This window comes from Protomyctophum bolini (assembly GCF_963924005.1).
Source record: "Protomyctophum bolini genome assembly, chromosome: 8".
NCBI lineage: Eukaryota > Metazoa > Chordata > Actinopteri > Myctophiformes > Myctophidae > Protomyctophum > Protomyctophum bolini.
The window spans coordinates 8,097,361-8,123,967 of record NC_137869.1 but is presented as its reverse complement, the minus strand read 5'-3'; the positions used below and the strand labels follow the sequence as shown (position 1 = coordinate 8,123,967).

Here is a 26,607-nt window from a genome sequence, read left to right as displayed (position 1 = left end):
GTTAAGGTGGGTGACAATGTTATCACAAGACAAGAAAAGAGCATAAGGTTCAAGGTTTCTTCGACTAGTCTATGCATGAACCTCATGAACCAGTAACGTGACACCGCAAAGGCCCTACAAACAAGGCTCCAGACATCCCAAAACAAACTTGTCAGGCTGCTGCTTGGCCTTCATTTTGCTAGATTGGGATGGCTCAGGCCTCAGGTAGAGGACAGTAACTTACAATGGGCCTGCAGTCTACACTATATGCTACACCACAAAGACATTAAGACACCCATGTACCTGTCAAACTTCCCAAATGTCAACGCCATCCACAATCACAACACCAGAGGGAGCTCCACTAATCACGTTCCAACAGAGATTTGGCTCAAACAAGGGGGTACATTTGTTTCTCTTATGCCACAAAAATGTGGAATGCCCTTATTGCCCTACCACAGTCGCAGAGGAATGAGACTCCCTACTCTCCTTCAAAACCGCTCAAAGAGCACTAAGGGTGAGTGGCTGCAACTTAAAACTGGCCTCAGTAAAAAGTCAGTCCCCCCCCCCCCCCCCCCCTTTACTGTACATTTTTGCATAGTACGGTATATTTGTTCTGATGAATTGTATATGAAGGACGGCAATGGAAGCCATAGGTTTTCTTGGGTTTTAAATCCTCTTAGCAGACATATTGAACTGTGCTTTCTTTCTTCAATCAAAACAACCACTTTAACAAAAGCCATTTTATTCTTATGTTCTCTTGTAAATAACGTAAAACATGTCTTGTTACAAAATTAAAACAAAACCAACCAACCACATGGTTGACACATCCATTTCAGACAAGAGAACAAGGACATTTGTTGGAATTCAAAAGGTTGTGTCTTTGTATAAACCCTTTAACTAAAGTACTCACATTTACAGTACTTTAATTAACCTGCCATCATATTCATATGAATCAAACCAAATCACTATACAGAAATATCCATGCATGAGTTGGGGCAGAGTAGCCCAATGAAAACGTAAAACTAATCAGAAAGCAACCAGCCTTATGGACAGAAAATGTTAAAAAAAAAACATCTTTACACAGACAACTTAAATTAGTTTTCAAACAAAAAAAAACCAGCATGACTACAAGGGTCGCAGGGTTTATGGAATCACACTTCGATGCAGTTTTCGGGCAGAAACCTTGTATCTACCGGTATATATTTTCGGAAATGAACGCCCTACTTGGTCGAACAAAGGGTCTGTGACCGTGTCTGTAGATCTGCCATTTGAGCTACTTTTGAAAACTTTTGAAAGTGAAATCAGTAACGAGAGCTTGAAACTAAACACCTACGTTGGCTCCATCTGACACACTTTTTGTTTTACCTGAAAAGTAAACATTTTGAACATTGCAAGGTTTCCACCCGACAGCGGCGACATATGATCTCCCTTCACTCTGCATGCACTCAGTCACTCATCCACTTACTCATTTTCTCTCTCTCCCCATATCCATCTATCTCCCTCTCCCTCTCTTTAGTGCTGGTTCATCATGCCCTGGGAAACCCCAGAGCAAAGATGAGCCAGTACCAAGGCTCCGACCCAGACCCAAACTCTCTCTGCTGCAGATCAGTGCTGGTTCTTCATCCCCGGGGGTTTCCCAGGTTTCTTGTCCTGCTGCTGCTGTTGCTGCTGTTGTTGTTGTCCTGATCCTCCTCCTCCTCCTCCTCTTCCCCCAGGCCCGGTAGACATGCCTCTCCCACGACCTCCGAACAGACCTACACCAAAACAGAGAAGCACGTTAAACACAGCTCAACACGCCTCCATCACAACTGCCAAAACACACCTACACCAACAAGAGACAAACACACCTACTGTACATCAGCACAGGAAAACACATACAATACAGTTTTAAAGAAGTAATTCAACCAAATTACACACCCCATGTGTACCCCTTGATTTTATGGAGTTTTTTTATTTATTTTTTGCTTTTTTTTTTCATCCCAACTTTGGCCATGACATTAAAAGGCACACATTTTCAAAAATCCATTTCACAAACACAAAATAGCAGATCTCGAAAATTACATGTCACGGTCCAACACTGTGAGCATGAATATAATAATCTATTATTATACAAAGTATAAGATTTCTCATAGATTTTAATGTGATACAATGTTTTTTTTAAAGCACAACAGTGAACATACCCTGACTCAAATTTAAATAACTTTTCTGACCAGTAAATTATTTTTAAGAACCACTTTCAACCTGGCATACCTTATTTTGAGCAGTGTACAAATGGAACCTGAACGGGTCCATTTGTTAACGGCCTCAAGAAACCCAGAGGGTCCCTGGGTCTCACTTTTGAGAACCATTACTAAATCTAAAATATAGGAATCGTTGAAAGGAAAGGTACTATGTTTACCCAGGGTAACTGGACTAAGCTCAATAACTTGTTTACAGCCAGGCCCTGCTCATAGAACATTTCATGGTAGGGGTTCAATGCCTTGTCCAAGGGCACTTCAGCGGTGGTAATTTTAACGTGCCGGTCCGGGGATACGAACTAGCAACCTTCCGATATCAAGACCGCTCCGCAAACCGTTCGGCCACCGCTGCCGCTAAACCATTAAGAGGGAATCTATAAGGAAAAAAAAAATTGGATCCCAACCCTAGTCTAAGCCCCCCAGAATGCATCCGATTGGTCATCCTCGGTCTTACCTCTGCCGGCTCCGCCCCCTCGCCCCTTGCCCTGCGGTCCTCCCTTATTCTGCTGCATGGACCCTCCTCTGCCACGCCCCTTGGAGACCACCTCCTCTTTGACCATGTCGATGATCTCGTCGGGGATTCGCAGGTACTTGATGGTGCTGCCTCGGATGTAGCACTCTGGCATCCTCCAGAACTTATCACCATCCTAAACAACACACAGAGTGCAGTCAGAGCACTGGCACCACCCTGTGGTGGTCAACCCAAACTACGGTTTCTATACATCACAACACATGATCTGGTATGTTGAAAAAAGGTAGAAAGATTGACACGAGATCAGATTCTAAAAATGTCTTCTACATCCTGACAGTTTTCTGAAAAAGCTATGTTTCTATGTCAGTGTTCTTCGATTTTTCGAGAAATTGGTTAATTTTGTGTTTGTTAACAAACATTAAATGCCATTGGCAATGAATGGCTGATGTACGATGATAAGAGTGCCCCTCACTTCACAGTGGTGTAATTTTTATTTTTAAAACTCTTAACTAAACCAATACCAGTCCCATTTCTAGACATATACCCTCCACGATAAGATAAGTCACTCTGAAGACCAGTCCAGACCATTGATTCGCAACAATGCAACAAAACCGCCTGAATTGCCCCGTTGCAGGTCTGCACCGCAAGTGATTCAACCTGTCCGATTGCAAACCAAAAGTGGCAAGGAATTTCTGATCACAAGCACGTTGCTCACACTAATCTGCCATTACTGTCTCACTCTGTGTCACTTTATTTTCACATCACCTTATGCACTTTTGTATATTTTGAGGTGAAAGGAGAGGTTTACTCTAGGGATCGAGTATCGAGTCCATATTGTGAGGTGAAAGCAGGTGTAGGCGACTTCTCTATCTAGTTCATATTGAGAGCCTGAGGTGAAAGGAGAGGTTTACTCTGGAGGTGCAGATGACTTCTCTGAGGTTGATGTTCATCCAGTTATCACAGCTGACCAGGTGACCGTTGTACGTCTCTCCATTCTTCAACTCCACCAGCTGGACGCACGCACACACACACACACACACACACACACAAGTAAATACATTGTAATTAATTAACTTTCAATCAGAATCACCCCCGCCGGGTCATACCAAAGACTGTGGAAAAATGGGACCTAGGGACCTCCCTGCTTGGCAATCAGTCCCTGCGACATACTAGGGACCTCCCTGCTTGGCAATCAGTCCCTGCGACATACTAGTGTCATGTACATCAAGCTGCCTCACGCAGCTATACAGGATCTCCTCACTGGTCAACAAAAACTGGCCCCCGTGAAATCTGAATCACCCCACCTTTTCCCCTCACCATCTATGTTTTTTCCCTTTTATGATGATTTCCTGTTTTTGGCTATATAGAAGTATATATTTGTACATCTCTAAATGTTCTGATGAATTGAAAATGGTGGACCCTATTGTAAACAAGTGTAATGAGTTGTGGTTGTACTGTAATTCTGCAAGCTGTTAATAAATACTTCAATCAATCAAACGCTAAAGAAGGCTCTTGCCCTAGCTATGGGCCTCCTCGGCAAGGCTTACTACACAAACACTAACTAGTCTAGAAAACAAACAAAAAAAAGGTTAAAAATAGTTCATATTCATAAAATGACATAACATGTCTACGGTGGACTTTTATGAAAGAAACGCTTTGCAGATTGAAAAATGATGATTCAAGAAGCTTATTGTTATTGCCCTACAGGCTACAGCGTAAATGTTGGTGAGTTTTATGTTGTTTAATACAAGCAGATCGGAAATTCTATTAGGATCAATGGGCAATGTAGCCTAAGATTTAGACTCTCGTAGTCGTACCTCTACGAGAGTCTAATTCTTAGGCTAGGCTGAATGGAGGGTATTGAAACTCTAGATTAATTCCACGACCATTATTTAAAAAAATGCAAATTGCGGCTACCGTGAAGATGAGAGATTGATTTGAGAGTTCTGTGTTCTACTCACCATGGGGTGGTTCTGAGCCGTCTTCAGCAAAGACAGGGGAAGCTGGTGGAACAATGAAACACATTACAGCCAGGACCACAATGAAAGCATGCCTTTTTGGGTTATCCTTTTAACTTGTAATTGTAAACATGATCTGTACAATCTGCAAACTGTTAATTAAGTATCCCATCATGTCTTGATCATGATCATCCTGAATGATCAATCCAAATTGATTCCACGCACGCTTCTGTTCTCTGACTGACCAACAACACAGCTAACAGAAGCTAAAGCTAATGATTGACGAGCAAACTACCAGTAAATAATGTCATATGTTTTGTAAATAGCATTTGTTTTAACGCATTATTATTATGTTTGGAGCTGCAGTCTACAAACATGTACAGCTACGGAGAGTTAACCACTTGAGACCTACGTACATACTTCGTAGGACGAAAATAGCCGATCTACAAGATCACAACGAGTCGCGCTGCGGAGCGTTGTGAGCTTGTAGATCGGCTATTTTCGTTAGTATTAGCATTAGCATGCAAGTAGCGCAGCCTGTTTGAGAGCTGCTTATAATACAGAGAAATACAGGTGACTTAATGATAGACCATTTTTCCTGTAATTATAAACGTGTCACTAACTCATTATAAAAACATACCATTATGATATTTGTTGATTTGTTTCGTATCCGAGTCTGCTTGTGTGAGAAGTCCTCGCGTTGACAATCTAAACTTCCTTGTGCTGTGCGTGTCTGGGCCAATCGGCTTCCACAGCGCTGATGACGTTCGGATGCTGACCAATCACGAGTCGCGGTGCCGGACCTCTTCTGTTCATAGAGCTATGGAGGTTGGTTGGCGTCCATTTGCGTTGCACAATGGCGCCCTCTACTGGATCGTAACAGGTAACAGACACACAGTTGGTGCTGTTTTTTAATATGAATTTAATACTGATTTTTCTGTATGTCTCTTAAAACCAACGTTACTCACCTTTTCTATATCTTTAATGTCAATATGAATTGTGCTAATGGTAGTTGTAAGTTGAGCTCTCCTTGCCTCTACATTAGGAGGTGGATAGAACAAAAATACTTAGTTAAGTTGCAACATATTACAGAGTTATTATTATAAAAGAAACACTTGTGAAAATGTATTATGTAAATTAAATGAATGAATTAGATAACACCTATAATTACAGTGTGCATTTTCTGTAACAGAATGTTTTGAACTGATGCCAATTAAGTTCAGGAATCAGGAGTGTGTTAAGTCGTTCTGGTTGATTATACTATTGTTTGACTGAATTACAGTAGAATCGTCATTCCGTTCTTAGGGCGTTGGTAAATCTAGGCTGCATATATAAGGTTACAGCTGGCATGTTCGGTCTGGAAGAGCGAAGGATGAATCAACCCTCAAATAGGAGTTTTTCCAATGATCCTGCCAGTTTCTATAGCAGGAATTGCTCAGCTGTTAGGTGATTGGTTTTAGCAATAATATAAAATTTCCAACAACCAAATAGCATATATAATGCAAAAATATTTGACTGTTGCAAAAGTATACAATTAATGACAAAGCATTTACACTTACATCCTGATAATCTCTGAAATTAGATGAGGTACAATAATTTGATTTAGTTTATATGCTGTCTGCATATCATCTCAAGGCTATCCTATAAAGATAAGTGCAAGTAAAACTATTTGAGGATAAAACCAAACATACCGGTACACTGTATGACTATACCATGCTTGTTTAAAAATAAATAATTGTTACAACACTTCTGAGCTGTAGGCCTACCCAATATTTAATTTAGTGTGTTATTGTGTTCTGTTCACATGGTTCACATGTTCACATAGTGTTCAGATACTTTTTTACAAAGTTGCTGGGGAAGCATATATTTAATGGTACACAATCTGTTTTTCTTTGGTCTGATTCATCCTTAATCAGAACTCATGCAGAGGCACTTTATTACCAGTGTAGGACTATACATTAAATGGTTCTAGTAAAGGTTTCAAATGAACAATAGACAATAGCAACTTACAAGAAGCCCAGTGTAACGGCCAAATGAGTGTAATTGTCAAAATGAAGTTGTGACCATGGGGTGGCGCTGTTGGCTTTATAAGCGTCTGCTTCACTGGCATGGGTAGGGAGGCTTGACCCGGAAGGGCAATGGTTTTTGACCGCAGGTACGTTATGCTGTTGAAACACTGTGGCGCAAAACATTTGTCTGTCTGAAATATTATTCATTGTTTGTGTCTAACTATGGTCTGTCTATGAAATCACGCAGATGCTGTACTATGGCGAACACTGAACGGGTGAAGCAATAAATCATAAAAAGCATGAAGACCTGCCTGTGTTATATCATTGGCGCACTGACACACAGCCAACAGTACAAATTAACATCAGCGCGTCAACCAGGTCCAACCACGGGATCGTCCCCCTCAGTAGCTCCGTATAAGACGGACGCTCCTTTAATACCCAGTATCAGTATTTGAAGTCAGTATTTCTATAAAACCAAATTTGTCCACTTCATGCGAAACAGTTCAGCAGTACTGGGGAAGTCCATGTGGTGGTGTTGATCCAGGCAGAGGTGGCATCTTAGACCACACGCGCCCACACATGTGCCCCTTTCTGGAGTTTGAGCCCCATGCCCCCCCAGTGCTCTCTGCACAGTCCTGCTGATGAAGTAGTCATATCTAGAACTGTATCCTCTCTTATTCATGAGTGTTGACCACCTCCAATACATGGAGTCAGCCACTATTGCAGCACAGGCAAGCAGCTCTGAACATGTGTCTGTCTGTGTCTGTGTCTGCCTGTCTGTCTGCTACTTTTGTCTATCTCCAGATCTCTCGCTCTCCGTTAGTCTGCCTTTTTGCCTGTCCACCACTGGCCTGGGTGTCTCCTGTCAACACCTCTGTCTGTGTCTTCGGCCTCCCCTCTCTTAACGCACACACACACACACACACACACACACACACACACACACGTCACTCACACGTGTAAGTGTATAACTATAGTCACACACATACAGTACACAGACGGTTGCGAAATGATCTCAGGCCCAGGCCTTCCGTCTGGAGGAGATAATAACGTGACGGCGTGACGGCAGGTTGAGGAAATCTTCAGCCAAGAAGATCTTGTGAAGCCAGCTTCACAAGACTTCCCAGCCAAGACTCACACAGAAACCTAGAACAGATATAAACTTTAAAAGGTCAAATGCAAATTAGCAGCTCATTGTAAAACTTTATAGCAGAACTGTAAAAGTCTATCAAATGTGCATGTTAAACTGTATACAGTCAGCAACATTCCGTAAACAATGAAGCTCCACTCCATGTTCTGGTAAAAAAAAAAAAAAGTTCACCTCTCCATATATTCCCCAGTGGTGGAGTACATTTACTCAAGTACTGTACCATTTTGATGTACTTTTACTTTACTAGAGTATTTCCAAATTTCAATACTTATTCTTCAACTAAGCACTGCTGCTTCGTTTGCTCTCCCAGAGTCCCAGTATTTAGCTTACCTGCCTGTGAACCTTTAGAATGACCCTGCATTACTTTAATATATAACTGACCTGATGCACTACATATAACTGTTTTTTATTTTGAGAAGATCTTGATATTATAAATTTGAAACTGGGATCCTCACGGGTTTCAACCCTGAGCCCCTGCCACCTCCCATCATGTATAAGACATATTTACTGCGCCAGCACAAGGTTAATAACATTCACATTATTGTGATGTTTTACGCTAACTTTACAACTAGTGTAATAGCACTGGTACTTCATGACTGATGGCACATGTTGTGCTATCTTATTCTCACTACTGTGACAGTATCACTGTGAATGTGGTGCATTACAGATTACACCACCGTGATGGTCGGGTGGACTAACCATAAGGAGTAGGCTTGCCTTGCATACTTTGAGATTGAAACCCTTAAAAAACAGAATCTCTGAACACAGGAGTGACATCAGAAACACCAATTTCTCAAAAAAGAAATCACACCCGTGTGAAGTGAGTGGTGCAACTTTGTGTGGGGGTCCCTGGGGGGTCCCCGGAAGTTCTAGACCCACAGGAACGCGGCCAGGGTGCCGGCTCGGTTCCGGCGAACCGCCCTGCGTCCGAAATGGTTGAGAAATGACAGAGTTACCGTGTGGGGGTCCCCAGGGGGTCCCTCTACTGTACTGTACTGTACTGTACTGTCACTGCCTATTATAGTGCTTTGAGCAAGACACTGAACCCTTAAATAATCCTTATGAGCTGTTAAAAGTTCCTTGCATGGTTTCCCCCGCCGGCAGTGTGAATGGGTGAACAAAACAGAAATTGTAAAGTGCTTTAGATAAAGGAGGAATAGAAATGCAGACAATTAACATTTACCATTTAACTTCTGCTTGCATGGGACTGTCATCTCTCCACTCCAGAGACCCTCCCATGCTTTCTATGGCCCTGCCTCCAACACACAGCCTCTCATTCACTGCCCAGTGCCCACTGTCCAGCCTGCCCAGAGTGCTGCCTTGGGTCAGAGGGGCCGGCCGGACGGACGGACGGACAGACACGTATCCATCATGAGGGTCTTCATCTTCTTTGAGGGCACCTGGGAGCCCTTTGACATGTCTCCTGATCAGACTGTGGGTGCCATTAAGCAGATTGTCAAGGTAAGACGAAACTGTAATGAGGGCCTTCAGAGACCATTCTCATCGTTGTTTTGGATTGAGTTGTTGACAAAAACAAAATGCGTCCTTAATTTGAGTGATATTCTTTCTCTATGGTAATTTGACATCGTTGCTATAGAGGCAAACAGGATGTATCTTCTTTTGGCAGAAGGCAAATGCATCAGTGGAAATTGTGTTATTTGGGTGTGTGTCTGTGTGGGTAGATCACAAATAGCCTATATTGCAAATTATTTTCACAAATGCAATTTAGCTAATTGAACAATTGAACTGCCTTATGTCTAGGCACTTTGAGCTGCATTTTTATTTAGCTTTTTTTTTAAACGTCCCCAATCTCTCTCTTTTTTTTTAGGATTTCTTTCATGTGCAACTGTCAGATGACAACCAGGTCCGAGTTTTCCTGGAGCTGAGCTATGCTGGCGGAGCCATGCAGGACAGCTGGACTCTGTCTGATGTGGGCATCACTGCTGGCAGTGCCATCAGATGCCTGATTAAGGTACCGTTCACACAGACGCAATTCATGAATATTTGATCCTTTCTAGTTTTTTTTCAATGGCACTGGAGTGACAGATAGAAACGACAGAGACGCTGTCTCAGATCTTTAGAGATAGGGATTCATTTAATTAACTTGAAATAATACAATTTGAGATAAGACATTTATTGCTCTGTGTCATTCATAGCTGCTATGTGGGGTCACATGCTGAAAATCTACTCTAAAGGCATGCATGGCAAGGTCAAGAGTAAGACCCTTGTGAGCTTGTAGATCGGCTCTTTTCGGCATGTAAATCGGGCTTTAGGAGTGATTTTTGACTGGACTATGAATTCTATATGACTTGTACAATTGAAAAACTCAGATCAATCTGAGATCTAAAGAAAAACCTTAATGTGATCATGTAATCAATGGCACAGTTTCAACAAGAAAGTTAAGATCCCCTTTGCTGTAAAAATGGCTTATTAGGGGAGACAGGGGGAAAACAATAGAACCTTGAAATGTATTATTAACATGATCTGTGATGACCAATTTATGCCTACCAAAGGACACACTGGGCTGTATTTTGCGTGTCTTAAGTACCAGGTCTTATTCCCTAACTTGAGTAAACTAAAGACCTGGAGGCGTGATCAATGCCATTTGGCTATTCTGAGTGGCCAAAGAGCATTGATCACGCCTCCAGGTCTTTAGTTTACTCAAGTTAGGGAATAAGACCTGGTACTTAAGACACGCAAAATACAACCCACTGTCTCATACAAATCTCATACTTCTCATAGTTTTTTTCTTCTGCCAAGATCAAATGTTTTCATCTACAGTATTTAGCTCTCATACTCACTCACTGGGTCCTTACTCCTCAGCAATACATCTGCCAATTGTGAAGTATAGAGTGTTGCACAAGAAGAAATACGAAAGCCAGCCTCTCCATCTTTCCAGCTCTGAAAAATAAATAAATGCTCTGGTCAGAATACCAATTTCATGAAATTAAATAAACTCCTACTCTAATTTTGATTCTAATGAGGCCAGAATAGTTCTCAGATAGTTATCACAGAACAAAATGTTATACAATACACAGTAATAACTTGGGAAATGTTATCCCAAAGACGTCATTAGAGACTGTGGTTTTGTGTATTGCGATAGCAACACTGTGTCCCCAACTTACCCAAGGGAAAGCCAGTTTAATGGAGAATGGCTTTATGACTCTTCTTTAGTTTTCTACTTTGACAAAACATGTTGTAACTGACAATCAAACACAAGAGTTTGGTTTTACTATTGCACATACTAGGCAGCTAGGCCCATCTCTAGGCAACTTTGCTTTAATGATGACTCTCTCTGTGTGTGTGTGTGTGTGTGTGTGTGTGTGTGTGTGTGTGTGTGTGTGTGTGTGTGTGTGTGTGTGTGTGTGTGTGTGTGTGTGTGTGTGTGTGTGTGTGTGTGCGCACGAGAGAGAGAGAGAGAGAATTTGTTTGGAGGGTGGGGAGATATTCCACTGACTTCACGTCTAGATTGAGTGTGTGCAATACATTACTTTATCCACAAGGTGGCAGGGTCATTCCTAGTATTCGGTGCCATTTGTGTCCCCATAACAATGCACCATAACTTGTGTAAAATAAGCAAAAACACTAATTTCAAAAAGCTTATCTTATACTATTAAAGCCATTGAACACAATACCGCAGGGTGAAATACAAATAATCCCTTAATTGAGTAGAGGTAGGCTACAGTATATGTCCCCCATCATGTTTATTCAGCTTCAGTTACAAATATAAGTAATCAAATTCAAACAAAATCTAACTTTAGAATTATTATTATATAGTATTAGTTAAATTTTTTCTCATCAAATGTTATTCATTGTGATACATTTATTTTTTAATTAAAATCTTGTTTGTCCCTGACTTTTCTGTCCCCCCTGTTAGGCTGATGCAAATCCACCTGTAAATGACATAATGTCCCATTCCTCTAGCCACGTGACTTCAGAAAGTAGTACCAGAAGTCGTAGAAGTATAATAATAATAGTAACTGTTTAATTTGCCTTTATATCAATGTTTTAGGTTGCGTTTCTGATGTGATAAAGCATAACATGTCCACTGTTACGCTTAACTATAGCGGAAATTGATACATTTTCATAATTCTGAAGATATGGTTGATAAATATATTACAATTCTTAATCTGTGTCCACAATGTCAATGTCCTACCATATTCTTCATTACATGAGGAGGTAATGGCCATTACCATCTTTAGCATAAAATGTCTCCACTGTTACAGTGTAAATAATGGATATGGATATGGAAATAATAATAATAATAATAATTATAATAATTTTCTGACAGCTGAACATGCCCTCTTTCAGAACAAATTAAAATCCTGTAAAAATGTATTTTGTTTTGAAAAAGGTTACTAGGCTGAAATGGCACCGAATAGTAGGAATGACCCAGCAGCAGACATAAATAAAAATCCAAGACATTGGAAGCTTCTTGCTTTTATTAGTGCCCAAAAAGCATAACTCAAGAGAAGCGCTTAGAGATTCAGAAGGTTATGGAAATATAGCAGGATATACAACCTGTAGGTCAGGTATGCAACACATTCCAGCAAGGAGCTCTGCTCATATAAGGCAGAAAGGAAATTATTACATTATTCCAAATCATATGGACAAATTGATATGTAACACATTCTGGAATAAAGCACATTTCTAGAATTACAGTATCCAATCTCTCTTAATGGCCCACTTCTAAAGTATAATTGCTATGAAATCTGTTTTATACATTCTATTTTATGTATAGGCCTAGTATTGTTTGGAAAAGTGAATTTATAAGTGAGGATTTTATTCCTGTTGTCGGTTCTTTCTAGAATGAACACAAGCCTGTGATGCATGTGTTCAACGCTGTGACAAGAGAGACCTTACCTATCATGGGAGCCGAGTTTGTCCTGAGCACATCTGTAGCCAGACTCAAAACCATGGTCTCCCTTCAGTGCGGCCTCCCTGTCAGTGCCTTCAGACTGAGCATGGCCAGTGGAGTGCAACTCTACGACTGCAACCATTTGCATGACTACGCAATTGAAGTGGGTATGAGCCATTCTCTCTTTCTCTGTGTTCTCTATGATTCATTTAATATTTCCGTGGCTGGACCTGAAAGGACCAAGCCTGCAAATGTAACCGAGTGATGAAATTGAACTAAGTGACTGATTGGTCGGCTGGTTGGCCTGCCCTATAACAATGGACAAGCCAATCTCAAAGCAATCTTCCCTCTGGGTTATGGGATGTAGTGAACAGCAGTGTTAGGGAATCGGATCTCGTAAAACGTCCTGGCACATACTGTACGTTCTTATTGCAGAATAAACACCCCTCATGTGTTTGGGGCTGTTTGGAGTTGTCAAGTGGTCTGCTCACGCATTGAAGGAATCATGAGCTCAGTTCGGGGCTCTCCCCAGGTTGGCAGAGGGAGAGTAGTGCCTATAGAGCGCCGCAGTCCCGCCCCCTTTCAGAAAAACGAGTGGCCCAGGAAATGAAACCCCAATGCATTCTCCCATCGGCACTTCTAATATAATTTATTTAAAGACGGTTACGCCGCGGACAAAGCCAACTCGGATCGTGACAAATCATGACAATGAACACAATGTTTTGGGCCGATCAAATAATTTATAAGACGAAAAACAAAACAAATAGTGTTGTCTCCTGACTATCTTTTCTTCTTTCTAATGATTTGATCGTCCCAAAACATTGTGTTCATTGTCATGATTTGTCACGATCCGAGTTGGCTTTGTCCGCAGCGTAACCGTCTTCCCGATTTGCATCAATCTTTAAATCATCTTCCATCATCTACAGAGTGAGTGATTATTTTCCGTCTTTCCAAATTGCTTTTCATCTAAAAGAAATGTGTGAAGTGAGCAGTGCCCTTTATCATGATGATGATGTATGCCACATGATATCGGGGGGGGGGGTTGCATTTACTATGAAATCCTGCGTCTCACGTCCGTCACACCACCATCATGCCTTGTGACATCACGTGACGTCATGGAGATCCTTAGATCTCCATATATGGATCTGACCTTGTGACATCACGTGAAATCATGGAGACCCTTAGCATCTCCATATATGATCACGCCTCGTGACACATCACGCCACCATATATGGTCATCTCCAGATATGAAGATCACAACACTGACCTCATCTAACCCTGGATAACCATATCGAGAAGACTGGATCATCGTAGATCTGCATATATGGAGCCGGCCAGCTATCTTGTTGATCTGACCTCATCAAACCTTGTACACTCAAGACATGCTCCATATATGGCCAGTACAGAATTCATTCCATATGTTGATCTGACCCCCCCATGCCAAAGCCGCCCAGCGCTCGCCCAGTAGTCATGCTGTCTGATGTCACCCTCGCGGATGCATGTGCTTCTCGCCCTCAGGGCGTCTCACTGGTTTATTGACTTGAATGCACATCACGTCACGGGGGGGGGGGGGGGGGGGGGGGTGATTTACAATACACACAAAGCCACACACTCATAAAGTGTGCCATGTGAGCCAATATTAGTGGTTACAGTATAGCCATTGTCAAGAGAGGGAGAGGGGAGAGAGAGGTAGTGAGAGAGAGAGAGAGAGAGAGAGAGAGAGAGAGAGAGAGAGGGAAGGGTAGAAGTAAATGTACTTCTCATGCTTTAGTGGTGTTGCTAAATCCTCATTAATTGTCCATGTTTGAAACAAAATTACTTAAGTTGCATTTACTGTATATCGGCCATATGACGTCACGTTGACATAGTGCACTAAAACAAACATTAAAGTCCATAGACTTGTCTGGCAAACAATTTCGTTCAAAGTGCTCTAAACAAACATTAAAAGTCAATATACTTGGCTTCCACATGACATAAATTCGGCAAGCCATTAATTGGAAATACCTGTAGCTGGACGTGAAGCCGATGGTTTACAATAATTGTTACTGACATACTTGACTTGATTATTCCAGGCTCCTAGATGGAGCATAGGGCCGTAGGTTTAGTGTACACTGACTGACATACTGTATACACTCATGTATAAACTACAGGAAAATAGGTATAGAAAGAATTCAGAGTTAGTTAAACATCAATAGACCGAACATGTCATATTGTACAAAGGCAAAAAAACACATTCATATAGCAAAACATGAATATCAAGTCTTCAAGTAGCACCATGAAATATAGGGTAGAGTAAGACAATTCTTACACTTCCCACAATTCTTAGGAAAACTATCGAAGTAGACAGGTGAAACTCCATATTTGGGAATACACACAAACCGTACTCATAACTGCAGTACGGTTTGATCTCTTCTACCATAGCAACCCTGACATCATCAAAACACCCTGTACAAATCATTGTGCAGCTTTGACACACAAGCTTTTTGAGGGTAGGCCTATAGGTGAAAGCTTTGGAGTTACCTCCTTCTGAGTTTGATCTGGATAGGTAGATACATAGATTGATTCTATCCTCTCTAGCGGTGGAGAGGTTGATATACTAATACCAGGTTTCACCACAAACGCAATTGCAGGAACCAAGTTTTTAATCACTGAAAGTGGGAATACTTTCTAGCTGCGTTTAGCAGAAGATCCAAACCCGGAAATGGAAGACTTGATCCCCCTGATCAACAAGCTTCAAGATGCTTTCACCACCATTGACCAGAGTTGTAATTTTGACCTTCCACAAATTGCTGTTGTCGGCGGACAGAGTTCTGGAAAAAGCTCAGTCTTGGAAAGTTTTGTTGGCAGAGACTTCCTTCCACGTGGATCGGGCATTGTTACCCGCCGACCTCTCATCCTGCAGCTGGTCAACAGTAAAACAGAATATGCAGAGTTCTTGCACTGCAAAGGGAAGACGTTTGTGGACTTCAATGAGGTCCGATCGGAGATTGAGGCAGAGACCGACCGGATCACAGGCTCCAACAAGGGTATCTCTCCCATCCCCATTTCCCTGAGGGTGTACTCTCCAAATGTGCTGAACCTGACCCTTGTTGACCTTCCAGGGATGATCAAGGTGCCGGTCGGGGACCAGCCCGTGGACATCGAGCACCAGATTTGGGACATTCTGCTGCAGTTCATCTCCAAGGAGAGTTGCCTGATCCTGGCAGTCACCCCCGCCAACACCGACCTGGCCAACTCAGACGCTCTCAAGATCGCCAAGCAGGTGGACCCACATGGTCTGCGCACCATTGGTGTTATCACAAAACTAGACCTGATGGACGAAGGGACGGACGCAAAGGACATCCTACAGAATAAGGTTCTTCCACTGCGTAGAGGATATATTGGTGTGGTAAACCGAAGTCAGAAGGACATAGATGAGAGGAAGGACATTCATGCTGCACTGGCTGCAGAGAGGACGTTCCTCCTGTCCCACACAGTCTATAGACACATGGCCGACTGCATGGGCACACCATACCTACAGAAGACCCTCAACCAGCAACTTATTAATCATATCCGTGATACTTTGCCTGGCCTGCGCAATAATCTTCAGAGCCAACTCCTCTCTCTGGAGAAAGAGGTGGAGGAGTACAAGAATCTCCGCCCTGATGACCCCACACACAAGACCAAGGCCTTATTGCAGATGGTGCAGCAGTTTGGCGTAGACTTTAAGACTTGCATTGATGGCTCAATGTATCAGGTGGTGGACACTAACGAGCCATCGTGTGGTGCCAAGATCAACCGCATATTCCACAAGCGCTTAAGTGACGAATTGGTTAAGATAGCTTTTAATGAGAAGGACCTGAGGAAGGAGATAAGGAATGCCATCAAGAACGTCCATGGTGTCAGAAGTGGCTTGTTCACTCCAGACCTGGCATTTGAGAGCATTGTGAAAAAGCAGCTTGCTGAGCTGAAAACGCCCTGTCTCAAATGTATCGATATGGTCATAGAGGAGCTCATCAACACAATCAGGAAGTGCACCAACAAGCTTAGCTCCTATCCCAGACTGAGCGAGGAAACAGAGAGAATTGTCACAACTTATGTAAGAGAGAGGGAAGGCAAGACCAAGGACCAGGTTCTGCTCCTGATTGACATTGAGCGGTCTTACATCAACACAAACCACAAGGATTTCATCGGCTTTGTTAATGATCAGCAATGTAACCCATCTGCCAAGAAGAGGGCCCTTCCCAATCAGGCGATTCGTAAAGGATGGCTCACCATGAGCATCATGAAGGGAGGCCCCAAGATGTACTGGTTTGTCCTGACGGCAGAGTCCCTCTCCTGGTACAAAGATGAGGAGGAGAAAGAGATGATATACATGTTGCTCCTGGATGACTTGAAGCTGCGAGATGTGGAGGAGAAAGTCATCGAGACATGGCTGAAAATCCCAAAGAGGTGTTTAGTGGACTCCATGTCCAAAAGACACTCGTTTGCAATTTTCAACACTGAGCAGAGGAATGTGTATAAAGATATGCATGAGGTTGAGCTGGCCGGTGTTTCTGAGGAGGATGTGAACAGTTGGAAGAACTCCTTCTTCAGGGCAAGAGTTTATCCTCAGGACCAGGATGAACACTGTGGGAGTGCAGCTGCAAACACAGTGTCTAATGACCGCAATTCCTCTCAGGACACTCAGCTGGAGAGGCAAGTGCAGATCCTCCGCAACCTGGCAGACTCATATACTGGCATTATCAACAAGTCCATCAAAGACCTCGTGCCCAAAATAATCATGCACCTCATGATCAACAGCACAAAGGATTTCATCGACATAGAATTACCATCCTACCTCTATTCATCTGGAGACAAGAACAGTTTGATGGAGGAGTCGGCCGACCGGGTGAAGCGCAGAGAGGAGATCCTGCACATGTACCACACCTTCAAAGAGGCACTCCACATCATCAATGACATCAGCACCAGCACCACCTCCACCCCCGTGCCACCACCTGTTAGCGACCGCTGGATCAAGCGACCGCGACCGCTGGCCAGCCCAACCCCTCACTGCGGGCCAGTGGTTGCAGAAGCACCTGCGCCCGCTCCGAGCTGCCCACCTGCAGTGCAAGACCTGCAACCGCCCCTCAACCACAGCCCAGCATTTGCGGCTGCCATCAAACCCATCAGTGCTCTGCCACAGATTCCTTCCCGGCCAGCCCCCATACAGTTGTGGTTGAAGAAGTTCTTCTAAGTTTTATATTAAGAAAGGAGCATTTTGAATCCACCATGGCGCAACTGGCATTGTCGGGCGTCTACATGGGCCATGGGCCCGAATTTGGGCCAATTGTGTTCTATACACAGACACAATTGGCCCATATTCGGGGCAGGGACGCTGGGTGAGTGATTATATTTTTGAGGGGCACTAGCCTCTCCTATGTGTCTTATGGCGTTTGGTGTGTGTCCACAAACTTTGTCCTACACAAACATTAAATTCCCATTGACAATGAATGGACAATTTTACATCGTAGTCAAATTACGTCAAAGTTTTAAACAAACATTGATGACAAAGGTGAGGACGCAAATTGTGATTGGCTGGAATGAGATGATGTACGATAATGTACGATGATAAGAGCACCCCTCACTTCACACGGGTGTGATTTTTCATCTTTCCAATCTCTAGAAAGTATTGTCAAAGACATATTTCAGGCCTGGGCCGTGGCTCAGCGGTCCAGGCACCTTGGCCGGTAGCCCTAGTCTGGCAGTGTGCTGTGGGTTCGACTCCCGATCCCGACGGCCTCTACTGCATGTCTCTCCCCCATTTCCTGTCATCCTACTGTCTGTCCCTCTATAAAAAATATAAAATAAAGGTGAAAGCCGCAAAAAACCCATACAAAAATCACAATTTGCGTCTTCACTTTTCTGCCCTCACTTTTGTCTTCAACACACACACATACATACATCAAAATGGCTGGGTGGGACTCCATATTTGGGCTTACACATGGTAACGGTGTCGATCTTTGCTACCATATCGCGCAAACCTGACTGTCATCATCAAAATTCTTTGTCCAATCAGCATGCAGCTGAGTGTGCATCTATTTAAGGAAATGCCTTTGGAGTTTTTAATCACTGGGAATCTCAATCCTTGGTTGTAGTTTAGCATCAGAACTTTCCCAACAAACGAAGCCAAATGGGGAACCCAGGGATGGAGGGCTTGATCCCTCTGATCAACAAGCTTCAAGACACTTTCACCACCATTGGCCAGAGTTGTAATTTTGACCTTCCACAAATTGCTGTTGTCGGCGGACAGAGTTCTGGAAAAAGCTCAGTCTTGGAAAGCTTTGTTGGCAGAGACTTCCTTCCACGTGGATCAGGCATTGTTACCCGCCGACCTCTCATCCTGCAGCTGGTCAACAGTAAAACAGAATATGCAGAGTTCTTGCACTGCAAAGGGAAGACGTTTGTGGACTTCAATGAGGTCCGATCGGAGATTGAGGCAGAGACCGACCGGATCACAGGCTCCAACAAGGGTATCTCTCCCATCCCCATTACCCTGAGGGTGTACTCCCCAAACTTGCTGAACCTGACCTTGGTTGACCTTCCAGGGATGATCAAGGTGCCGGTCGGGGACCAGCCTGTGGACATTGAGCACCAGATTTGGGACATGCTGCTGCAGTTCATCTCCAAGGAGAGTTGCCTGATCCTGGCCGTCACCCCCGCCAACACCGACCTGGCCAACTCAGACGCTCTCAAGATCGCCAAGCAGGTGGACCCACATGGTCTGCGCACCATTGGTGTTATCACAAAACTAGACCTGATGGACGAAGGGACGGACGCAAAGGACATCCTACAGAATAAGGTTCTTCCACTGCGTAGAGGATATATTGGTGTGGTAAACCGAAGTCAGAAGGACATAGATGAGAGGAAGGACATTCACGCTGCACTGGCTGCAGAGAGGACGTTCCTCCTGTCCCACACAGTCTATAGACACATGGCTGACTGCATGGGCACACCATACCTACAGAAGACCCTCAACCAGCAACTTATTAATCATATCCGTGATACTTTGCCTGGCCTGCGTAATAATCTTCAGAGCCAACTCCTCTCTCTGGAGAAAGAGGTGGAAGAGTACAAGAATCTCCTCCCTGATGACCCCACACACAAGACCAAGGCATTATTGCAGATGGTGCAGCAGTTTAGCGCAGACTTTAAGACGTGCATCGAGGGCTCTGGATACCAGGTGGTGGACACTAATGAGTTATCAGGCGGTGCCAAGATCAACGGCATATTCCACGAGTGCTTAAACTATGAGCTGCTTAATGTCATTTCTAATGAGAAGGAGCTAAGGAGGGAGATCAAGAATGCCATTAGGAACGTCCGTGGTGTCAGAGGTGGCCTGTTTGTTCCCGACTTGGCGTTCGAGACCATTGTGAAAAAGCAGATTGCTGAGCTGAAAACGCCCTGTCTCAAATGTATTGATATGGTCATAGAGGAGCTCATCAACACAGTCAAGCAGTGCACCAAAAAGCTCAGCTTCTACCCCAGACTGCAGGAGGAAGCAGATATTATTGTCAAAACGTATGTCAGAGAGAGGGAAGGCAAAACCAAGGACCAGGTTCTCCTCCTGATTGACATTGAGCAGTCCTACATCAACACAAACCACGAGGACTTCATTGGCTTCTCTAATGCCCAGCAGGGGAACACAGCTGAGAATAAGAAGAGGGCCAATCAGGTGATCCGTAAAGGCTGGCTCACCATGAACATCAGAATCATGAAGGGATTCTCCAGGATGTACTGGTTTGTCCTGACTGCCGAGTCCCTCTCCTGGTACAAAGATGAGCAGGAGAAAGAGATGATGTACATGTTGCCCCTGGATAACTTGAAGCTACGAGACGTGGAGAAAGGCTTCATGTCTACAAAGCACATCTTTGCTATTTTTAACACTGAGCAGAGAAATGTGTATAAAGATCTGCGTCAAATTGAGCTGGGCCGTGATTCGGAGGAGGATGTAGAGAGTTGGAAGGCCTCTTTCCTCAGGGCTGGAGTTTATCTTCAGACAGACCAGAATGAAAGTGATGAGGGTGCAGCTGTAGACACAGTGTATAATGGCGGACATTCCCCTCAGAACCCTCAGCTGGAGAGGCAGGTGGAGACCATCCACAACCTGGTGGAATCGTATATGGGCATCGTCAAGAAGTCCATCAATGACCTCATGCCCAAGATCATCATGCACCTCATGATCACCTGCACAAAGGACTTCATCCACACAGAGCTACCATCCTACCTCTACTCATCCGGAGACCTGGACAGACTGATGGAGGTGCCGAGTGAGCAGGCTCAGCACAAGGTGGAGATTTTGCGCATGTACCGCGCCCTCAAAGAGGCCCTCAACATCGTCAGTGACATAAGCACCACCTCCGTGCCACTGCCTGTCGGGGACATCTGGCTCAAGAAGTACAGCCCAACCCCTGAGCACAGGTTTGTGGTGAGAGAAGTAGATGAAGGTTCACCAACAAAAGCCCTCGACAATGGCCAGGACCCCTTCAATGCCCCGATTCCCTCCCGGTCAGCCCGCCGAACACCTCCGCTATGGTCCTTGTAGAATATTCCCTACTAGACCTATAGCCAGGACTACTTTAGCACGCGCGAGTTTGTGTGTGTGACGTGTGTGTGTGACGTGTGTGTGTGTGTGTGTGTGTGCGCACACGTGTGCATGTGTGCTTAGTGCTTACTTGCGCTCGCTTGTGTATGTATGTACTATAGGTGTGCGTATGTGAGAGAGGAAGATTGTGCATGCACATCACACGCATCATTCCGTGTGCAGAGAGTTAGGCCCAATCCCAATCCGCTCCCTTGCTGACTCAATGAGCCCTCACTGACTTAGCTGTTCTTTCATGTGAAGGCTTGAGGGATGTCCCATTTGAAATCGTTAAGTCAGTGAGGGCTCAGCCCCGCCCCTTTATGTGCCTTTTGCCAAAGTCAGCATTGATGCTGACTTTGGCGAATAAATTATCCACAGTTCATAGCGTTACCAGGGGAATGAGGGGGATCCTACGAACGTCAATCATTTAAGTATGCAAAGTAGTTACCGGTATGTATCGGTTATAACGTCAACAAACACAATAGTGCTTTCTCACTGTTCTCAAAGGGAGACGGAATGGAAGGATAGGCTATATATTTAATAACAATAATAATAATAATAATAATAAGGGAACATGATGAGAAATGACTAATGAGCAAAGTAAAAGAATATGGAAATGCAATTTATAATGAATATTATTATATATGAATATTACAACCCCTATCACACAGGAAAGTGTATTTATGAAACTAATAATAAAACGATCAGCCTCAAATAGGCCAAGCATGTCCAGTATAGGCACTGGCTGCAGGGACGGATTAAAGTGACAAAGGGCCCTGTGCCCAAATCGCAAAGGTGCCGATTTTTTTTTTCCTAATGTGTTCGGCACGGGTTTTTAACTGTCCCTATAGCAGCCTAACGGTAAGGCTGACTGAATAGATGTGGATGTGTTGGACGAAGCTCAAATAGAACTTTACTCAGATATCTAGTTTGTCACTGTCCGACCTTCCTAGTCTGTGTAATTAAAGAAAAACGGGCGATAATGGCCAAAACTCAAAACTCAAAAATTGAAGATGTTTTGGCCATTATTTCTGGAACGGAAAGTCCAATCTGTTCAGTTCAAAGCTTGTTGGAAGCGTGACTTTGAGGACATTCTGAATCCAAGGGCCCCCCATTAGCCCAGGGCCCCTGTGCATGTGCCACATTTGGCACAAGCCATAATTCATCCCTGACTGGCTGTGAATAAGGACAGTTTTTATAAAGTGATGCAAAGTGTCATGAATGGCGGACTCATCTTCAAAGTGCTGTCCCATTCCTTTCACAACAATTTGGAGCCCTTGCAGCCTCTCACCCTCAAGCACTTACAGCTGACGTCACTAAAGTCAATGAGGGTTCAGGGCTCAGGGCTTGAGGGAGGCAATTGGGATTGGGCCATAGTGCTCATGCACTGTTGCCTGCTAATGAGAGGGAGAGAGAAAGAGAGAGAGAGAGGGGAGTTGCACCACTCAGTTCACACGGGTGTGATTTTTATTCTCCAAAAGGTGGCATCAGTTCACATTCTACTCACTTGTACACTGTGTGTACATCTATACCAAATCGGCTATTTTCATCCTACACAAACATTAAATCCCCATTGACAATTAATGGAGAATTTAGGTCATAATTATGTGTCTGAGTAAATCGACATGTTGGGCTGTATTTTGCGTGTCTTAAGTACCAGGTCTTATTCCCTAACTTGAGTAAACTAAAGACCTGGAGGCGTGATCAATGCCATTTGGCTATTCTGAGTGGCCAAAGAGCATTGATCACGCCTCCAGGTCTTTAGTTTACTCAAGTTAGGGAATAAGACCTGGTCCTTAAGATACGCAAAATACAGCCTGTTATGTCTTATCATCGTACATCATGTATGTACTTCACACAGGTGTTGATTCATTTTAATATTACATACATAACATAATACACCAGAAATAATGTATAAACCTCATGTCTCTGAGCGAGTCTTTCCTTCTCACTACAAATTCAGTCATGCAAAGCACAGAACAGAATGCATAATGTCCTGTTGTTTCACCTTATCGGGCAAGACTAACATCATCATTATGATGTTAGCGATCCACATGGGAGGAGGAGAGACCTTTGTTAATCCTATGGCTGCAGGGTTTCAGCTTCACCCAGCTGAAGGCTGCTCATGAGTGCTCAGCCTTGTCACACTCCAGAGCTGCATGAGCAGTGCTTGAGCGCTATTTTCTGCCCTCTCAATGACACCACTCTCCTAGTCTACACCACTTTGCAGAGGCGCCCCTTTCTTAGTTCACACAAGAGTGATTTATTTTAATCAGATAGAGAGAGACCAATAAAGTGCCTTGATACTTATCTGATAGTTAGGAACTATAATATTGGAGTGATCCAATCCCTCACATAACCGAACCAAACCGTGGTTACCTACGTAACCTTCGTTATCATCTACTTTGAACCTATAGGGACCACGGTTCGTCTGGACACATGGGATGGGTGGGTGGAGTTTCTCCAAGGATGCCTTCTGGGACACAGACAGAGAGTCCAGAGTCACCTCTCTGATGAGAGGCCAGTGATGAGGTCAGACCCCCCCCCCCCCCCCCCCCCCCCCCCACACACACACACACACACACACACACACACACACACACACACACAGGCTGTCAACACCAGTGGTGTAAAGTAACTATACATTTACTCAAGTATACTTATTATAAGTTTTTCCAATTGTCAGTAGGCCTACATCTCAGAGGCAAATATTATACTTTTACTCCACAAAAAAATATTTGAAAACTTCAGTTACTATAGCTACTTTGTAGATTTGGCTTATTATTGCGAAACATACATTACCCACATTTCGGCCAAATGAAAATTGTCAATCTTGTAGATCTGCTATTTTGAAAACCTGTGAAATGGGACATTTTGCATAATGATTAATTTACTTTTGGTACATTTTGATATTTGAGTATTAGCCTACATTAGCCTGGTAAACCCCTCCTCCCCCTTGAAAACATTTCATTCATTCAGGGGGGGAGGTGTTTACCAGGCTATTTCTACATTGCAGTAGAACTATTGATACTTTTACTTGAGTAAAATGTGAGTAGGCTACTTTTTTACTCCACCACTGGTCAATTCAGTGCTGCTGACACAAGGCATTTTATACAGAATATAGGTCTTCCGGGCCTATTAATTCTCTCTAAGAGGGAATCAATGTATACAGTATAGCCTTTCCAACTCAATACGGTTTTGACATCATGTTTTTCTTCTGTTCCAGGTTTCAGCAGCAGGTGGCACTATACATCGCTGCCTTCCTAGGACACCTAGATCTGGCCAGCTGGCTACTGCAGCTAGGGGTGCATGCACATCAGCCTTTGGGGGTTCACCCCTACCGCCGGTGGTGCCATGAAACAGCCCACCCAGACAGCGCCAAGTGTCCCATCCACGTTGCCGCGGAGCAAGGTCAGCTCCTTATCCTCAAACTCTTCGTCAGCAATGACCTTTCGACCTTGGCCTGTCGGAACCCCGAAGGTCGCGACCCATTGCGGATTGCCATCAGACACAGCCACAGGGAGTGTGTGCGCTACTTGGGTGCCAAACTGTGCTCGGTAGTGTCTTTGCCACGTATGTCCATGCCCGCGCACATCTACGTCCAGGTGAAACGCTGGATGAAACTGGGGCGGAAGAAGGCAGCCACGAAGCGACGCCAGGGAACCGGAGCTCCGCTCAAAGCCAGGGTGGGAGATACGGTGCTCGTCGATGGCTACACCCAGCCAAAGATGTCCTCGAAACCCAGGAGGGGCAAGGCTAATGCAGGCAGAGGGGTCAGAGCAAAACCCCTGCGACCTTTGCCAAACATTGGCCATGCCCCTAGGCCGAACCATCTACCTTGCAAACAGGCCTCATATGGGGGACCACAGCAACTTCCCCATCCGTGTGTTGCAGGTGACGTAAAGATACTGAAGACACTGAGGCACGTTGGAACTAGAGAGAAAGGCCTGTCGACCGTAACCAATGATGAGAACAGCATCCAATGGAGGAGCAGAGTCCCGCTCCCTCCCATCTCCCAAAACACCAATCCCAGGCATCTGTTTTCATCGCAGAGCTCCTGCCCAACAGAGTCTTCAGAATCCTTCTCTCAACACGTTGGTCGAACCCCAAGAGAGAATGCCGTGTATTGCTTGGCTATGGCTAGGTCAGATTTTGTTCTATAGCAGTTATTTTATTCATTGTAATACCGTAATTTACATTCATTTGAATTAACTTATTTCATTACTTTCCTTTTACACTTGCACTTTGACATTTTACAAACTAATGTCTGATATAAATTAACTGAATCATTTCTGTGTTTTTCTATGATGAAGTGTATTCACAGAGAGACCATGGCTACAGCAGCTGGATGTGGCTCGAACGCTGGCCAAGAAGAGTTTCCAGAACATGACCAATGGATCTTGAGAGGCCCGCTGGGGCCTGGAACTGCAACTCCCCCCCACCCCACACTGCCATTTATTATAATGGCTTACCAATTGTCATATGGGCTTCAGCCATTTACCGTTCATCATATCAGTGTTTACCATTTATCATATATCAGTTTGACAGCAGTGGGACCATTCACTGACCAGTATACTGTTGACGAAGAAGAATCCTTCAGATTGACAACTGAGTGTTTTATCTCAGATTCAGTAGGCCTACTACTCTCCTTGTCTGTCCGTCTGTCATCGACCAATGTCAATCATTCATTGACATTATTAATGTGGCCGTTTTTGTTAAACATTTATTTTAAACATTTTTTTAAATGTAATTTCTTTTCTTTTTTTTTTTTTTTAAACATTTTTTTTAAATAATTTTCCAAAATAATTTTCCAAAATAATTCGTTTGCTTTCTGTATCAAAAAACAGTGTTTTGAGGGAATTCGTTTGCTTTCTGTATCAAAAAACAGTGTTTTGAGGGAATTCGTTTGCTTTCTGTATCAAAAAACAGTGTTTTGAGGGAATTCGTTTGCTTTCTGTATAAAAAAACAGTGTTTTGAGGGAATTTCGTTTGCTTTCTGTATCAAAAAACAGTGTTTTGAGGGAATTCGTTTGCTTTCTGTATCAAAAAACAGTGTTTTGAGGGAATTCGTTTGCTTTCTGTATCAAAAACAGTGTTTTGAGGGAATTCGTTTGCTTTCTGTATCAAAAAACAGTGTTTTGAGGGAATTCGTTTGCTTTCTGTATCAAAAAACAGTGTTTTGAGGAAATTCGTTTGCTTTCTGTATCAAAAAACAGTGTTTTGAGGGAATTCGTTTGCTTTCTGTATAAAAAAACTGTGTTTTAAGAATATTCGTTTGCTTTCTGTATCAAAAAACTGTGTTTTAAGGATATTCGTTTGCTTTCTGTATAAAAAAACTGTGT

At 43.6% G+C, this 26,607-nt stretch overlaps 4 protein-coding genes across 4 annotated transcripts; 3 read left to right on the top strand and 1 right to left on the bottom strand.

The window, feature by feature from the left end:
• Positions 1-704: 704 nt before the first annotated feature.
• Positions 705-5,409, bottom strand: lsm4 (LSM4 homolog, U6 small nuclear RNA and mRNA degradation associated). Its single transcript, XM_080769569.1, has 5 exons — positions 5,287-5,409; positions 4,650-4,691; positions 3,600-3,698; positions 2,671-2,863; positions 705-1,733 (listed from the first exon to the last, which is right to left on the bottom strand). The coding sequence occupies exons 1-5, from the start codon at positions 5,287-5,289 to the stop codon at positions 1,585-1,587; spliced, it is 486 nt and encodes a 161-aa protein (XP_080625695.1). The 5' UTR covers positions 5,290-5,409; the 3' UTR covers positions 705-1,584.
• Positions 5,410-9,176: 3,767 nt separating this feature from the next.
• On the top strand, positions 9,177-25,669 carry LOC308319585 (protein ANKUB1-like; the record flags this gene model as incomplete). Its single annotated transcript, XM_080769687.1, has 6 exons — positions 9,177-9,266; positions 9,634-9,777; positions 12,614-12,830; positions 23,683-23,797; positions 24,492-25,409; positions 25,579-25,669. The coding sequence occupies 6 exons, from the start codon at positions 9,177-9,179 to the stop codon at positions 25,667-25,669; spliced, it is 1,575 nt and encodes a 524-aa protein (XP_080625813.1).
• Positions 15,365-17,878, top strand: LOC308319491 (dynamin-2-like; the record flags this gene model as incomplete). Its single annotated transcript, XM_080769597.1, has 1 exon — positions 15,365-17,878. The coding sequence occupies one exon, from the start codon at positions 15,365-15,367 to the stop codon at positions 17,876-17,878; it is 2,514 nt and encodes an 837-aa protein (XP_080625723.1).
• LOC308319490 (dynamin-2-like) lies at positions 18,815-21,226 on the top strand (the record flags this gene model as incomplete). Its single annotated transcript, XM_080769596.1, has 1 exon — positions 18,815-21,226. The coding sequence occupies one exon, from the start codon at positions 18,815-18,817 to the stop codon at positions 21,224-21,226; it is 2,412 nt and encodes an 803-aa protein (XP_080625722.1).
• Positions 25,670-26,607: the final 938 nt, after the last annotated feature.

Coding starts and splice junctions, on each gene's coding strand:
- lsm4 (XM_080769569.1), bottom strand. Junction 3,699..4,649: donor CGGCTCAGAACCACCCCATG/GTGAGTAGAACA, acceptor GCGTGCGTCCAG/CTGGTGGAGTTGAAGAATGG. Junction 2,864..3,599: donor AAGTCATCTGCACCTCCAGA/GTAAACCTCTCC, acceptor TGTGTTGTTTAG/GATGGTGATAAGTTCTGGAG.